We start from the raw sequence: 16,780 nt of genomic DNA on the forward strand, positions 1-16,780 counted from the left end.
ATAGGGGGCGACACTGAGGACCGAGGAGAAGGGACCATAGGGGGCGACACTGAGGACCGAGGAGAAGGGACCATAGGGGCGACACTGAGGACTGAGGAGGGGCAGTCATAGGGGGAGACACTGAGGACCGAGGAGGGGCAGCCATAGGGGGCGACACTGAGGACTGAGGAGAAGGGACCATAGGGGCGACACTGAGGACTGAGGAGGGGCAGCCATAGGGGGCGACACTGGGGACCGAGGAGGGATGGCCACAGGGGGCGACACTGGGGACAATACATTAGAGTAACATGACAGTCGGTTCCATTCTCGTCTGCTCTGAGATGGCTGATAACAGAGAGCGCTGCACATCGCTACTGAGGCCAAAGCAATATTATGCTGAGCTGTCACTATGTTACAAGGAAAAGCTGGGTGACAAACAATTTGGCGGCCATTACCACTCACCCAGCTATTCAGGAGCCTAGGAAAGCTGGGTGACAACATGTAAAGGCTGCATAGTCAGGTCCCGCCCCCTGGCATATAACTGCACCATGAGGTGGCGGAGTCAGGCACAAAAACATCCCATAATAAGACAAGCACCGGACATCACATACACGCCAATGGTGATCGCACATGGAGAGATTAAACCCTTGGGGTCCGACCTCTAGTCACCGACCAGACACCAGTGTAATCCTCTACACTGGGAGATTACAGCGAAACCCCGCCCCAGAGGAACATTTCAGCGAAACCCCGCCCCAGAGGAACATTACAGGGAAACTCCCACCCAAGCAGCATGTGCTTCATCCTCTGGTAACTTTATATATGGTTCCCAAGTCCGTCGCCTTCCCCTCTGGCATCTGTAGATATTATTAGTTCCTCAGTCCGTCTGCTCCCTTCTCTGGCAGCTGTATATTATATTATTAGTTCCTCAGTCCGGCTCCTCCCCCTCTGGCAGCTGTATATTATATTATTAGTTCCTCAGTCCGTCTCCTCCCCCTCTGGCAGCTGTATATTATATTATTAGTTCCTCAGTCCATCTCCTCCCCCTCTGGCAGCTGTATATTATATATATATTATTAGTTCCTCAGTCTGTCTCCTCCCCCCTCTAGCAGCTGTATATTATATTATTAGTCCCTCAGTCCGTCTCCTCCCTCCTCTGACAGCTGCATATTATATTATTTGTTCCTTAGTCCGTCTCCTCCCCCCTATGGCAACTGTATATTATATTATTAGTTCCTTAGTCCATCTCCTCCCCCCTCTGGCAACTGTATATTATATTATTAGTTCCTTAGTCCGTCTCCTCCCCCTCTGAGAGCTGTATATTATATTATTAGTTCCTCAATCCGTCTCCTCCCCCCCTGGCAGCTGTATATTATAAGTTCTTCAGTCCGTCTCCTCCCCCCTCTGGAAGCTGTATATTATATTATTAGTTAATTAGTCCGTCTCCTTCCCCCTCTGGCAGCTGTATATTACATTATTAGCTCCTCAATCCGTCTCCTCCCCCTCTGGCAGCTGTATATTATATTATTAGTTCCTCAGTCCGTCTCCTTCCCCCTCTGGCAGCTGTATATTATATTATTAGCTCCTCAGTCCGTCTCCTCCCTTCTCTGGCAGCTGTATATTATATTATTAGCTCCTCAGTCCGTCTCCTCCCCCTCTGGCAGCTGTATATTATATATATTATTAGTTCCTCAGTCTGACTCCTCCCCCCTCTAGCAGCTGTATATTATATTATTAGTCCCTCAGTCCGTCTCCTCCCCCTCTGGCAGCTGTATATTATATATATTATTAGTTCCTCAGTCTGTCTCCTCCCCCCTCTAGCAGCTGTATATTATATTATTAGTTCCTCAATCCGTCTCCTCCCCCTCTGGCAGCTGTATATTATATTAGTTCCTCAGTCCGTCTCCTCCCCCTCTGGCAGCTGTATATTATATTAGTTCCTCAGTCCGTCTCGTCCCCCCTCTGGCAACTGTATATTATATTATTAGTTCCTTAGTCCGTCTCCTCCCCCTCTGAGAGCTGTATATTATATTATTAGTTCCTCAATCCGTCTCCTCCCCCCCTGGCAGCTGTATATTATAAGTTCTTCAGTCCGTCTCCTCCCCCCTCTGGAAGCTGTATATTATATTATTAGTTAATTAGTCCGTCTCCTTCCCCCTCTGGCAGCTGTATATTACATTATTAGCTCCTCAATCCGTCTCCTCCCCCTCTGGCAGCTGTATATTATATTATTAGTTCCTCAGTCCGTCTCCTTCCCCCTCTGGCAGCTGTATATTATATTATTAGCTCCTCAGTCCGTCTCCTCCCTTCTCTGGCAGCTGTATATTATATTATTAGCTCCTCAGTCCGTCTCCTCCCCCTCTGGCAGCTGTATATTATATATATTATTAGTTCCTCAGTCTGTCTCCTCCCCCCTCTAGCAGCTGTATATTATATTATTAGTCCCTCAGTCCGTCTCCTCCCCCTCTGGCAGCTGTATATTATATATATTATTAGTTCCTCAGTCTGTCTCCTCCCCCCTCTAGCAGCTGTATATTATATTATTAGTTCCTCAATCCGTCTCCTCCCCCTCTGGCAGCTGTATATTATATTAGTTCCTCAGTCCGTCTCCTCCCCCCTCTGGCAGCTGTATATTATATTATTAGCTCCTCAGTCCGTCTCCTCCCTTCTCTGGCAGCTGTATATTATATTATTAGTCCCTCAGTCCGTCTCCTCCCCCCTCTGGCAGCTGTAGCTATGTATAGGTAATACTTGCACTGGTTCTCGCTCACTAGTCACTGCTTTTATGGCTTTGTGGAGAATCCTCCAACTATTCCACTAGTGAACTTGATGATGACACCTGGATTACACGGACGCCGCACATCCCCAGTATAACACTGCAAGGACTCTGCCCTCCTCGCTGCTGCCCCCTTACTGTCTGTTCCTTCTGCGGTCTCTGAAGACGTCTCTTACCTGTTCCCGGCCGTCCCATGATGATCTCTTTCTTCGGGGCTGGGTGGCTGCTGTAGTCACTGGGCACAATAACGGGCAGCAGAGCGGCAGGCGATGGATGGAAGGCGACAGGCTGGAATGGTGAGGAGACACTGAAGACGGAGGGAGGGTGATCCGATGAACCAGATGAAGTGCAGGGGGGCGACTCTCCAGTACCGGGCTGACCAGGCGGCATTGCCCGTGCCACGTTCTGTATCTGGGTGGCATTGATGGGCACCGGTATCTGCAGCTGGGTCTTAGAGGGGTGCTCCTTGGAGCAGACTTTGACCATGCGCCTGGGACTGCCACTTCCTGTAACTGCTCCACCCATCCCTCGAGAGACCCCATCAGAAGGCTTCTCCACAAACTTGGAGGGGAGCGGGACATCTGGGTTACGTACAATGACAGGAGAGTCTCTCTGAACAGCCGGGACCCTGCGGACAGTAGGATTGGGGTCAGAGGTCAGGCCGGCAGGGGGAGACAGGAGCAAAGATGGAGAGGCCTGCTGAGATCGGTAAGAGATGGCGGGTGACACAGATCGGAATCCGGCAGGTGTGGATGGGGTTGGGGTGTGAGACACAGAGTCCACCCCTGAGTCCATGCTATCGGTCTTCTGGAAGTCGGCAGCTGAGCTGACACTTCCATGGTGGGAATCCGGTTTCCTCTTGCTGGGGCTCATGGGTACCGTGAAGGTTAGGTTGGTCTGGAAGGAGGGTAGGATACCGGTCGGCTGCCTCTCGCGGTGGTGGGAGTGGTGCAGCATCTCTGGGGTTAATACCGCCTGCCCTTTGGGGGTGCTTGCACTGACGTGACGACTACGAGCGGCTCGCTGGATGACTGGAGACGCATTAATGGGACTAAAATTGGCCGGTCTGAAGCCAAAGAGTGGAGAAGGTGAAGGAGATGGCGTAGGGGAGAATGGAGACTGGTTGGAGACTGGTGAGAAGGACGGTGTCCCGGAGCGGGAACTTCCCAGAGACACCAACATGTTTGCAGCTTCGCACTCATCAAAGTCAAAGCGAGAGAGGTCGGCGGCCGCCACCAGGCGGGGGCGAGAGTCGGTGCGTATGCTGCTGACTTCACTGTCCCGGGAGGTGTCATCCCACTCAAACTCTGCACTGCCCTCACGGCCGCCCCGGCCTTCAGACAGGCTCTCCATCTCCTTCGTCCTCATGGACAGGTGCCGGGAGCAGTAGCCTCTACGCTGGGACTCCTTCATGCAGCCATCCCGGGAGCACAGGCGTCTCCACTGCTTGCCATTGAACTTCTTGCGGATCCCGTTGGGGGTGCAGACGACGTCTCCTTTCTTGTACTTTTGTTGTGCCGCTGTTAGAGGGGTCCTGGACCGGGAGCCTGGGGTACTGCACTTATCCAAAGACACGCTGCTGCAACTGCTCCGGCTACCTGCATCAGGGCTTAGTAAGGGGGATGGCTGCTCCGGTAGTCGGCCGATTATCCCATAGGCCGGTGACTTGGGTGGGGACAGAATACAGTGCTGCACAGAGGACATCTTCTCCTCACTGACGGGCATACTGAAGCTGATCTTGGAGACCTCGGCGTCCTCCAGGTGTTTTTGTTCGGACACCGGTATCTCCACTGACTGCTGCTCAGAAGGATGAGTTGTCGAAAATCTTCCAAGTGTTTGTTGTGGCTTCTCCTCGGCCGGTCGGGGAACCACCAATATTGGCTCCTTACACCAGGGGAAGCGCACGAGCCGAATACTATTGTGAGGGACCCAGCCGTAGTCCCGATCCCTACGGCCCGGGCTCTGTTGAAAGCACACCTTATAGGACAGCGGATTCTGCACTATTTCTACAACGGTTCCCTCCCGGAAAGTTGTACTCTCGGGTCCGACACAGGCGCACACCGCCGAACCCACTTTTACTTCCACTGGTGCTGGGATCTGGTCTAGAAGAACCTGTTCCTGCATGATGTCCAGGAATGTTATGGTCTGGGAGCCAGGAAACAGCACCCCGAGCTCCTGGTTCCGACGCACTTGTTTTACTTGGCAGAGATGGAAGGCGTCCTCTTTCCTGGCCAGGACCTTCTGAGGTTGCAGATGACCTCGCATGTCAATCTCGGGCCAGGACACGACTGGTGGCTCCAGCTCTGTTTGGACCTTCTCAGCTTCCTCCTCCAAATCTGCAGAGTGCTCGCTAGCTGTATCTGTACTAGAAGACCTGACGGAGGGGCAGATATCCTCCGTTTCGATTGCTGGTGTGGCGGTCTGTTCTAACATGCACTCCTGTGGTGCGGGAGGGCCGTCACTACTACTGGAGGAATCCTCTTGCCCATCTTGTGACCCTTGGCCCTCCACGTACTTTCTCTTGGGAGCCTTGGACTTGAAGGTTGCGGTTTTCCTGCTCAGGGGCATTTCCCAGCGCGGCGGCTCGTACACCCCTTTAGTCATCACTTGGTCATTGTTAGACACTTCCATGCAGCCCTGAGATGTGCTCGCCTGGGTCTCGGCCTCCATCATCTGCTCCGGGTTATGTGCCGGCATCTCCTGCTCTGTGACCCGGGCCCCTGTTACGTCTGTCGCTGTAGGTTCCACCTTGACCTGCATCTTTCTTGCACCTATGAATGCCAGGTGGTGTGCGGACTCCTCGGCGCCCTCCTCTGATGCCTCCTCCTCGGTGGCCTCTTCCTCCTGCCTCCCTTCCTCCACCTTTCTCTTCTGTTTCTTGCTGCGGGTGGAGTTGGACGCTTTGCTGGTTCCTGGGCCTGCAGATTTCTTTACTGGTTTCATCTTTGGGGGATCTCTCTTAGAAAGATGGCACCTGAAAAAGACAAGAAACCCATCAGAAAGCTGGAACAAAAAGCGAGACGAGGAAAGGGGGCGTAAAAGAGATGGACACCCCAAGGCGACACCTACACCCCGGACCCTTATAGCTCACCCCATCACTGGACTGTGACATCTCTAGAAAACAGCGCCTCCTATCTCACCCGCTCAGCTGACACAGACATGCCCCCGATCATGTGACCGACTCCCTGAGTCCACCGCACCGCGCACAACATATACCAGAAGACCCCGCACACACTGGGAGATGAATGCGCGGCGCCAAGACCAGATGTAATAGCAGGAGGCGTGGCCAGACACTCGCAATATGGCGTCCTATCGCCATTACTCATCGGACAACATTCCACATCCTGAGAATAGTGAAGAGAAATGTTCATGAAGATCAACAGATCACCGCTGGTCATGTGACTGATCCTGACGAATCCCAAGGTCACATCAGTCGCCTGCACGGCAGAACGGTGAGTGACCGGCAACGCGTCCATCACCAGCCCTGGACTACTACTCCCATCATTCACAATGACGTCACGTAAGGCGAGCGCGGTGGGCGCGGAGCCCATTCATATGTCCGCCAGTAACGCGACCCGACACATCACCGATCCCTAATAAATGGGGCGTTATTTTTCCACGCCCCTTTAATGTGCCTTCCGTGTGCAGCGCAGAGCGGCGTGTTATATAATGGCGGCGATCCGGTATAAATACGGCGGTCTCCATGTACGCGGTGGTGATCCGGTATAAATACGGCGGTCGCCATGTACGCGGCGGCGCTTCCTATGATGAATGTGTCCCGGTGTGTAAGTGCAGACAGGACTGGAGCACACACAGCCCATCCCCCTCTGCTCCCCCTCCCCCTAGACGTCTTCTCTGGCAGGCAGAATGGAGAGCAGCAGGGAAGGGGTTAAGAGCCCTTATGACGGTGCGGAGCGCGGTACGGCGGGGTGCATATGTTATCGGCATCATAAAGACACGCTCGGCTGATCCTACACGCCGCAGACATGTCCGGGCACATAGCGCGCGCACACATGTACATGTACCTGACCGCAGGAACACCTGAGCCTCCACACAGGTACGGCGCACCGCCACCGCTAAGATGGCTGCTCGGGCACACAGCGACCGACACGTTTCAGGCTCCTGATTGGCAGCTGGGCTGAGGATCACCATAGTGGGGGTCTGTGCTCCCCCACCCCCCCTCGCCCCCAGCTCGTGCACAGGTGATAGATCTCGACCATTGAGACGCGGCTCCGACAATGAACCTGGAGAGTATAGTGCACCTAAGTGCACGCGCCTCCCCCCCCCCCCAATACCGGCTCATCACACCCCCTCCACCGACACTATATACACATATGTCAGGACATGTTCATACAAATATGCAAACAGGGACACGTACCCACGCACCCGCGGCTCAGCACGGACACTCACACAGGCTGCAGGCGAGGAGTGCACAAGTGTGCGGGCAGCAGTGACATGCATGCAGGACTCGGGGAAGACACGCAGAGGGGAACACACCACACGCAGACACCAGACATCTCCCACACGCACACCTACGCCTTACACTCACAAGTTCTCACCCCCCCCCAGTCACATCACCATCTCCCTGCCAATGATGAGAGGTGCAGCGTGCGCCCGCCACCGTGCAAGACCCCGCAACACCATGGCTTCCAAATCGCCATCTATAACCCACTGCCCGCAGCGTGCCCTGCGCACACCGACTACACAGGGGCCCGCTACATACATGATAATCATATGGGGGGGGGGAGGGGGCACATAGAATATTACACAAGGGAGTGAAAATCTACAATCCGTGACATCAACAAGCCCCTCCCCCCTGTGTGCAGATTATACCGGCACGCACTAGTGATCTACTGATCTCTCCGCACTGTACCCCATTAATACAACACGCGTGCCATACTGGTGACCCCACTATTACGGCCCTCAGTATCACCATACTAGTGCACAATACTTGTGATCAGTTAACACGAAGGCCTCACAACCAGTGACCGCAGCCGCACTTGAGCCCAATGCACCAACAGAACGCACCAGCACCGTACACGGCCGGTGCACATATTCTGCGCTAGAGCCCGCGTGTTACAAGCGCTCACTCATGATACTCCTATACATTACACTAGTGATCCCATTAATCTTCCCCACGTTGATTTTATACTCATCAATCTCCATTACACCAGTCCAGCGTACCAGGGCCCCAAATAATACATGTGCACCATACTAGTGACTCCCTGCCATGATTGGTCAGTGTGCACTACGGTAGTGATAAGCGCACACTCATGTCCATAAGGTCACATTACGTCAGCCGTCTCTTTAAAGCTCACCAATGACAACAATCACTTTACACCTCACGTGTGCACTATCAATCAGTGCGCCCTGCGGATACCACATCCTACTAGTGACAACGGCCAACCTACACGTGAGTGGACACTGAAATGCACTATACCCACAATCCCAATAATACCATATACTCATATCTACACCCCCTCCTGCACTATACTAGTGATCAAATTAACACCATATACTCCTATCTACACCCCCTCTACACTATACTAGTGATCCCATTAATACCATATACTCATATCTACACCCCCCCTGCACTATACTAGTGATCCTATTAATACCATATACTCATATCTACACCCCCTCTACACTATACTAGTGATCCCATTAATACCATATACTCATATCTACACCCCCTCCTGCACTATACTAGTGATCAAATTAACACCATATACTCCTATCTACACCCCCTCTACACTATACTAGTGATCCCATTAATACCATATACTCATATCTACACCCCCCCTGCACTATACTAGTGATCCCATTAATACCATATACTCATATCTACACCCTCTCTGCACTATACTAGTGATCCCATTAATACCATATACTCATATCTACACCCCCCCTGCACTATACTAGTGATCCCATTAATACCATATACTCCTATCTACACCCCCTCTACACTATACTAGTGATCCCATTAATACCATATACTCATATCTACACCCCCCCTGCACTATACTAGTGATCCCATTAATACCATATACTCCTATCTACACCCCCTCTACACTATACTAGTGATCCCATTAATACCATATACTCATATCTACACCCTCTCTGCACTATACTAGTGATCCCATTAATACCATATACTCATATCTACACCCCCCCTGCACTATACTAGTGATCCCATTAATACCATATACTCATATCTACACCCCCTCTGCACTATACTAGTGATCCCATTAATACCATATACTCATATCTACACCATACTAGTGATCCCATTAATACCATATACTCATATCTACACCCTCTCTGCACTATACTAGTGATCCCATTAATACCAAATACTCATATCTACACCCCCTCTGCACTATACTAGTGATCCCATTAATACCAAATACTCATATCTACACCCCCTCTGCACTATACTAGTGATCCCATTAATACCATACTCATATCTACACCCCCCCCTGCACTATACTACTGATCCCATTAATACCATATACTCATATCTACACCCCCCCTGCACTACACTAGAGATCCCATTAATAACATATACTCATATCTACACCCACTCTGCACTATACTAGTGATCCCATTAATACCATATACTCATATCTACACCCCCCCCTGCACTATACTAGTGATCCCATTAATACCATATACTCATATCTACACCCCCCCTGCACTATACTAGTGATCCCATTAATACCATATACTCATATCTACACCCACTCTGCACTATACTAGTGATCCCATTAATACCATATACTCATATCTACAGCCACTCTGCACTATACTAGTGATCCCATTAATACCATATACTCATATCTACAGCCACTCTGCACTATACTAGTGATCCCATTAATACCATATACTCATATCTACAGCCACTCTGCACTATACTAGTGATCCCATTAATACCATATACTCATATCTACACCCCCTCTGCACTATACTAGTGATCCCATTAATACCATATACTCATATCTACACCCCCTCTGCACTATACTAGTGATCCCATTAATACCATACTCATATCTACACCCCCTCTGCACTATACTAGTGACCCCATTAATACAATACTCATATCTACACCCCCCTGCACTATACTAGTGATCCCATTAATACCATACTCATATCTACACCCCCCTGCACTATACTAGTGATCCCATTAATACCATATACTCATATCTACACCCCCCTGCACTATACTAGTGATCCCATTAATACCATATACTCATATCTACACCCCCCCCTGCACTATACTAGTGATCCCATTAATACCATACTCATATCTACACCCCCCTGCACTATACTAGTGATCCCATTAATACCATATACTCATATCTACACCCCCTCTGCACTATACTAGTGATCCCATTAATACCATATACTCATATCTACACCCCCCCCTGCACTATACTAGTGATCCCATTAATACCATATACTCATATCTACACCCCCCTGCACTATACTAGTGATCCCATTAATACCATACTCATATCTACACCCCCCTGCACTATACTAGTGATCCCATTAATACCATACTCATATCTACACCCCCTCTGCACTATACTAGTGACCCCATTAATACAATATTCATATCTACACCCCCTCTGCACTATACTAGTGATCCCATTAATACCATACTCATATCTACACCCCCTCTGCACTATACTAGTGACCCCATTAATACAATACTCATATCTACACCCCCCTGCACTATACTAGTGATCCCATTAATACCATACTCATATCTACACCCCCCTGCACTATACTAGTGATCCCATTAATACCATATACTCATATCTACACCCCCCTGCACTATACTAGTGATCCCATTAATACCATATACTCATATCTACACCCCCCCCCTGCACTATACTAGTGATCCCATTAATACCATATACTCATATCTACACCCCCTCTGCACTATACTAGTGATCCCATTAATACCATATACTCATATCTACACCCCCCTGCACTATACTAGTGATCCCATTAATACCATATACTCATATCTACACCCCCCTGCACTATACTAGTGATCCCATTAATACCATATACTCATATCTACACCCCCCCTGCACTATACTAGTGATCCCATTAATACCATATACTCATATCTACACCCCCCCTGCACTATACTAGTGATCCCATTAATACCATATACTCATATCTACACCCCCCCCTGCACTATACTAGTGACCCCATTAATACCATATACTCATATCTACACCCCCCTGCACTATACTAGTGATCCCATTAATACCATATACTCATATCTACACCCCCCCTGCACTATACTAGTGATCCCATTAATACCATATACTCATATCTACACCCCCCCTGCACTATACTAGTGATCCCATTAATACCATATACTCATATCTACACCCCCCTGCACTATACTAGTGATCCCATTAATACCATATACTCATATCTACACCCCCCCTGCACTATACTAGTGATCCCATTAATACCATATACTCATATCTACACCCCCTCTGCACTATACTAGTGACCCCATTAATACAATACTCATATCTACACCCCCCCCTGCACTATACTAGTGACCCCATTAATACAATACTCATATCTACACCCCCTCTGCACTATTTTAGTTGCTGACCCCACTAACACCTCACTTTGTTGCTCCAGACAAGCCGCTGACCTTACACTAACGCACTATCAGACTAACGTTCACCACATCCTTTCTATGACACACAAGGAATCATCACATCCTCTGCCTACATGTAGCAGTGCCGACTGGGTCTCCTCAGTGCATGTGACATTCTAGTAGGGTCATCCACACATGTAGCAGAGGTGGGAGTGTTGGGGATCGCACAGGCCCCTCATGTCACCCTGGGAGTGATGATTTATAACAAGGCCAGTTCTGCAGCAGATTCGTCTGGTACTCACAATTTAACCCTTCACAGGCTGCAGGACTGCTTCTGGAGGAGACAAGAGCTGTGTGTGTACATGTGTGTGCTCGGTGCTGTGTATACGTGTGTGTGTGCAGTGTATACGTGTGTGTACTGGGTGCGGTGTGTATGTGTGTGTGCTCGGTGCTGTGTGTATACTCGGTGCTGTGTGTACATGTGTGTGTGCAGTGTATACGTGTGTGTATGTGTGTGTGCTCGGTGCTGTGTGTATACTCGGTGCTGTGTGTACATGTGTGTGTGCAGTGTATACGTGTGTGTATGTGTGTGTGCTCGGTGCTGTGTGTATACTCGGTGCAGTGTGTGTACGTGTGTGTACTCGGTGCAGTGTGTACGTGTGTGTACTCGGTGCAGTGTGTGTACGTGTGTGTACTCGGTGCAGTGTGTGTACGTGTGTGTACTCGGTGCTGTGCACATTTATTTATCCTCTTGGGTAATAATATCTCGCAGCAGCGTACGAGGCCGGACTACACCCACATTCCTTGCCACATGGCATTGCACGGCTGCGCTGGGGTGTGGGCCGGGTTACACTCTGCTGTGTTACAAGACTTGGGCCTTGCAGCCCGGACTGGGGCAGGGAGAAGGAGCGGCAGGGAGCGATGACGTCATCACCACAACAAGGAGGAGCTCAGCTCACTTTATTTATACAGAGAAGCAAGAACCCAACTTTTCCTCAACACTGAAGGGCGACGTCCAGCTCTGAACCTTCTGTCATACCGCAGAGTATTCATCTACAAGGCCCCCCCATGTCAGCCGTACCCGCACACAGCCCCCCCCCCATGTCAGCTGTACCCGCACACAGCCCCCCCCATGTCAGCCGTACCCGCACACAGCCCCCCCCATGTCAGCCGTACCCGCACACAGCCCCCCCCATGTCAGCCGTACCCGCACACCCCCCCCCCCCCCCGTCAGCCGTACCCGCACACAGGCCCCCCCCCACGTCAGCCGTACTCGCACACAGGCCCCCCCCATGTCAGCCGTACCCGCACACAGGCCCCCCCCATGTCAGCCGTACCCGCACACAGGCCCCCCCATGTCAGCCGTACTCGCACACAGGCCCCCCCCCCCCATGTCAGCCGTACCCGCACACAGGCCCCCCCATGTCAGCCGTACTCGCACACAGGCCCCCCCCCCCATGTCAGCCGTACCCGCACACAGGCCCCCCCATGTCAGCCGTACTCGCACACAGGCCCCCCCCCCCCCCATGTCAGCCGTACCCGCACACAGGCCCCCCCCCATGTCAGCCGTACCCGCACACAGGCCGCACACAGGCCCCCCCCATGTCAGCCGTACCCGCACACAGGCCCCCCCCCCCATGTCAGCCGTACCCGCACACAGGCCCCCCCCCCCCCATGTCAGCCGTACCCGCACACAGGCCCCCCCCATGTCAGCTGTACCCGCACACAGGCCCCCCCCCCCATGTCAGCCGTACCCGCACACAGGCCCCCCCCCCCATGTCAGCCGTACCCGCACACAGGCCCCCCCCCCCATGTCAGCCGTACTCGCACACAGGCCCCCCCCCCCCATGTCAGCCGTACCCGCACACAGGCCCCCCCCCATGTCAGCCGTACTCGCACACAGGCCCCCCCCCATGTCAGCCGTACCCGCACACAGGCCCCCCCCCATGTCAGCCGTACCCGCACACACGCCCCCCCCATGTCAGCCGTACCCGCACACAGGGCCCCCCCATGTCAGCCGTACCCGCACACAGGGCCCCCCCATGTCAGCCGTACCCGCACACAGGCCCCCCCCCATGTCAGCCGTACCCGCACACAGGCCCCCCCCCGTCAGCCGTACCCGCACACAGACCCCCCCATGTCAGCTGTACCCGCACACACGCCCCCCCCATGTCAGCCGTACCCGCACACAGCCCCCCCCATGTCAGCCGTACCCGCACACAGCCCCCCCCATGTCAGCCGTACCCGCACACACGCCCCCCCCCCCCCCATGTCAGCCGTACCCGCACACAGGCCCCCCCCCCATGTCAGCCGTACTCGCACACAAGCCCCCCCCCCCCCCATGTCAGCCGTACCCGCACACAGGCCCCCCCCATGTCAGCCGTACTCGCACACAGGCCCCCCCCATGTCAGCCGTACTCGCACACAGCCCCCCCCCCCCCCCCATGTCAGCCGTACCCGCACACAGGCCCCCCCCCCCCCATGTCAGCCGTACTCGCACACAGCCCCCCCCCCATGTCAGCTGTACCCGCACACAGCCCCCCCCATGTCAGCCGTACCCGCACACATGCCCCCCCATGTCAGCCGTACCCGCACACAGGCCCCCCCATGTCAGCCATACTTGCACACAGGCCCCCCCATGTCAGTCGTACCCGCACACAGGCCCCCCCATGTCAGTCGTACCCGCACACAGGCCCCCCCATGTCAGTCGTACCCGCACACAGGCCCCCCCATGTCAGTCGTACCCATACCTGCCATACCTTCACATAACAAGCCCCCCTCACATATCTGCCATACCCGACCCACAGCCCCCCCCATTTCTGCTATCCCTGAATAGTGGGCCTCATGACAGTGTATAGCAGCACCCCTCATAACCTTTTGTTTCAGGAGAGAGGACCCCGCTGTCTGTACTTTAGCAGTGTCGTCCCCCCCCCCATACCTGCTGTACCTGCACAATGGTGCCCCCTGTCTTTCATACCGGTACAGATTCCCCACACACACGGGTCTGCTGTATGTGCACGGAGTGTCCCCAGCCCCCACTGTCTGTACCATCACAGACTGACCCCCATTTTTCTTACCTGCAGAGAGGTCCCCCCCCACCTGCATCCGCCTCCCCCATTACTGAGCAGCCACCGGTGACCTCTGAGGAGCAGCGGACAGCAGATAGCATGCACTACACCACGTATGATCCTCACCAGTCTGCCCCCACCACACACGGAGGAGAACACTCCGCTCATACTAAGACAGAATATACACGGCACAGAGAGGGGATACGGCGTGTGTGCAGACCCCATATCTCTATACCGCAGGTGTCATATGTGCCGTACATATGATGATATATACATAACAGCAGCCTGGATGATCCTCTGCACATGTGATGTCAGGTGTCAGTACATACATGTCAGGTGTATCTAGTATGAGCACATCATATACTACATGTATCAAACATATGACTGACAGATAAAACTGGAGTAGACGATCGGCACATGACATGTAATAGAAGCAAAGCTGTCCTGTGTAACATGTAATAATCACATGATCAGGTAAGTATGCATAGTAATATACTGGTCATGTATGTAACGTCTAACGCACATATGATTAGCTTGTAGTATGTAATAATCACATGATCTACACTGTGTGTGACGTCAGTATATGTCCAGGCCATATGTGCAGTGTCCATATATCCTTAGTATGTAGTACTACGCCATGTGTAATCTGAGCGAGGGTGCCAGTCTATACTGTAATATCTAAATCATGTATGTAATAAGCGTGTAGTATGTGCACTGTCCACATGTAATAACCACCAGATCTGCTCTCGGTGCCGGTATATGGTGTAACCTCCAGGTCACGTATGTAATAAGTGTGTAGTATGTGTAGTGTCACCTGTAGATAGTATGAGTCATGCCTGTTCTGTGCCATGTATGTAATAAGCGTGTTGTATGTGCAGTGCACACACAATATACATGTAGTCACACTCCTGGTGTCAGTACACAGTGTAATCTCCAGGTCATGTATGTAATAAGTGTATAGTATGTGCAGTAATCATACTCCCGGGGTTGGTACATGGTATATCCTCCAGGTCATGTATGTAATAAGCATGTAGTATGTGCAGCGCCCCTGGAGATAGTATGTGTCATGCTTGTTCTGTGTAGTCATGTGCCATGTATGCAATAAGCGTGTAGTATGTGCAGTGCACACAATATACATGTAGTCACACTACCAGTGTCAGTACATGGTATAAACTCCAGGTCATGTATGCAATAAGCGTGTAGTATGTATACTGTCCACACAATATACATGTAATAACCAAATGATCTGCTCCCAGTGTCAGTACACGGTGTAACTTCCAGGTCATGTATGTAATAAGCATGTAATATTTGCAGTGCACACACAATATACATGTAGTCACACTCCCGGTGTCAGTACACGGTATAACTTCCGGGTCATGTATGTAATAAGCGTGTAGTATGTGCAGTAATCACCCTCCAGGTCACGTATGTAATAAGCGTGTAGTATGTGCAGCGCCCCCTGTAGATAGTATGAGTCATGCCTGTTCGGTGCAGCCCTGTACCATGTATGTGAGATAAGCAGAGGAGGAGGGGGAGGACTACAAGTGGCAGCCCAGAATGTGCCTGCCCCCTCCAGGGACCCGGGGGGAGGCCGGAGGGGAGCCGCGGACACTCACCTGGCCCTCACTCCGGGACAGCCACACACTGCTGCCTGGCCCCTTACTCCAGGAGACAAAATGGTGAATGAAGCAGGAACAGCTGGAGAAGGCAGCCAATCACAGCCCACAACTAGCCCAGTGACAGAGGCCGCAGCCAATAGCAAGCCAGCAGAGGAGGGGCGTAATGACAAGGAGGCGGGAAAAAGCCAGAGCGACACATACAGTAGCCAATCACAGGAGGCGAGCGGTGAAAAGGAGGCGGAGACACACTCATAACAGCTGACAGGCTGGTACAGTAGCCAATAGGAAGAAGCGCAGGGCGTGGCCACAGCCCACCAACCACACGGCCGGATGAAGTGCCTTGTTTATCACGAGCAGAGTCTGCCACAGGGCCTGCCGGGAGTTGTAGTTCGGCAGGGAGCAGGCTCGGCCCTGCAGGAAGCGTAAACTACACGGCAGAGAACTACAAGTCCCAGCAAGTCCCGCGCCAAGTAGCCTGTGTGAGCCAGGAGCTGGAGGAGCCGCGGAAGTCCCTCTGGCGGGAGGAGGAATAGCCATGCGTGAGCTGGGAGCCTGCCAGGGCGCAGGCGCACACAGCGGCCTCACACTCACTCACCCCTCGTCCCCCTCGCCCGGCTCTTCATCAGAAAACCGGCAGCTCCAAGCCGTCTCTTCCCACACAGCAACAGCAAGGCTCCGTCACGAGTGGCCAATCAGCGGCCGGACTGCA

At 52.4% G+C, this 16,780-nt stretch overlaps 1 protein-coding gene across 1 annotated transcript; it reads right to left on the reverse strand.

The window, feature by feature from the left end:
* Positions 1-2,785: 2,785 nt before the first annotated feature.
* Positions 2,786-16,133, reverse strand: LOC142187353 (protein capicua homolog). The gene is made up of 2 exons (XM_075261556.1): positions 16,069-16,133; positions 2,786-5,726 (listed from the first exon to the last, which is right to left on the reverse strand). Exon 2 carries the CDS (start codon positions 5,693-5,695, stop codon positions 2,786-2,788), a length of 2,910 nt encoding a protein of 969 aa, XP_075117657.1. The 5' UTR covers positions 5,696-5,726; positions 16,069-16,133.
* Positions 16,134-16,780: the final 647 nt, after the last annotated feature.

Source organism: Leptodactylus fuscus, unplaced genomic scaffold (assembly GCF_031893055.1).
Source record: "Leptodactylus fuscus isolate aLepFus1 unplaced genomic scaffold, aLepFus1.hap2 HAP2_SCAFFOLD_198, whole genome shotgun sequence".
NCBI classification, from domain to species: Eukaryota; Metazoa; Chordata; class Amphibia; order Anura; family Leptodactylidae; genus Leptodactylus; species Leptodactylus fuscus.

What these genes read in the sequence shown, in the direction of transcription:
- LOC142187353 (XM_075261556.1), bottom strand. Translation starts at nt 5,695, where the DNA reads ATGAAACCAGTAAAGAAATCTGCAGGCCCAGGAACCAGCAAAGCGTCC.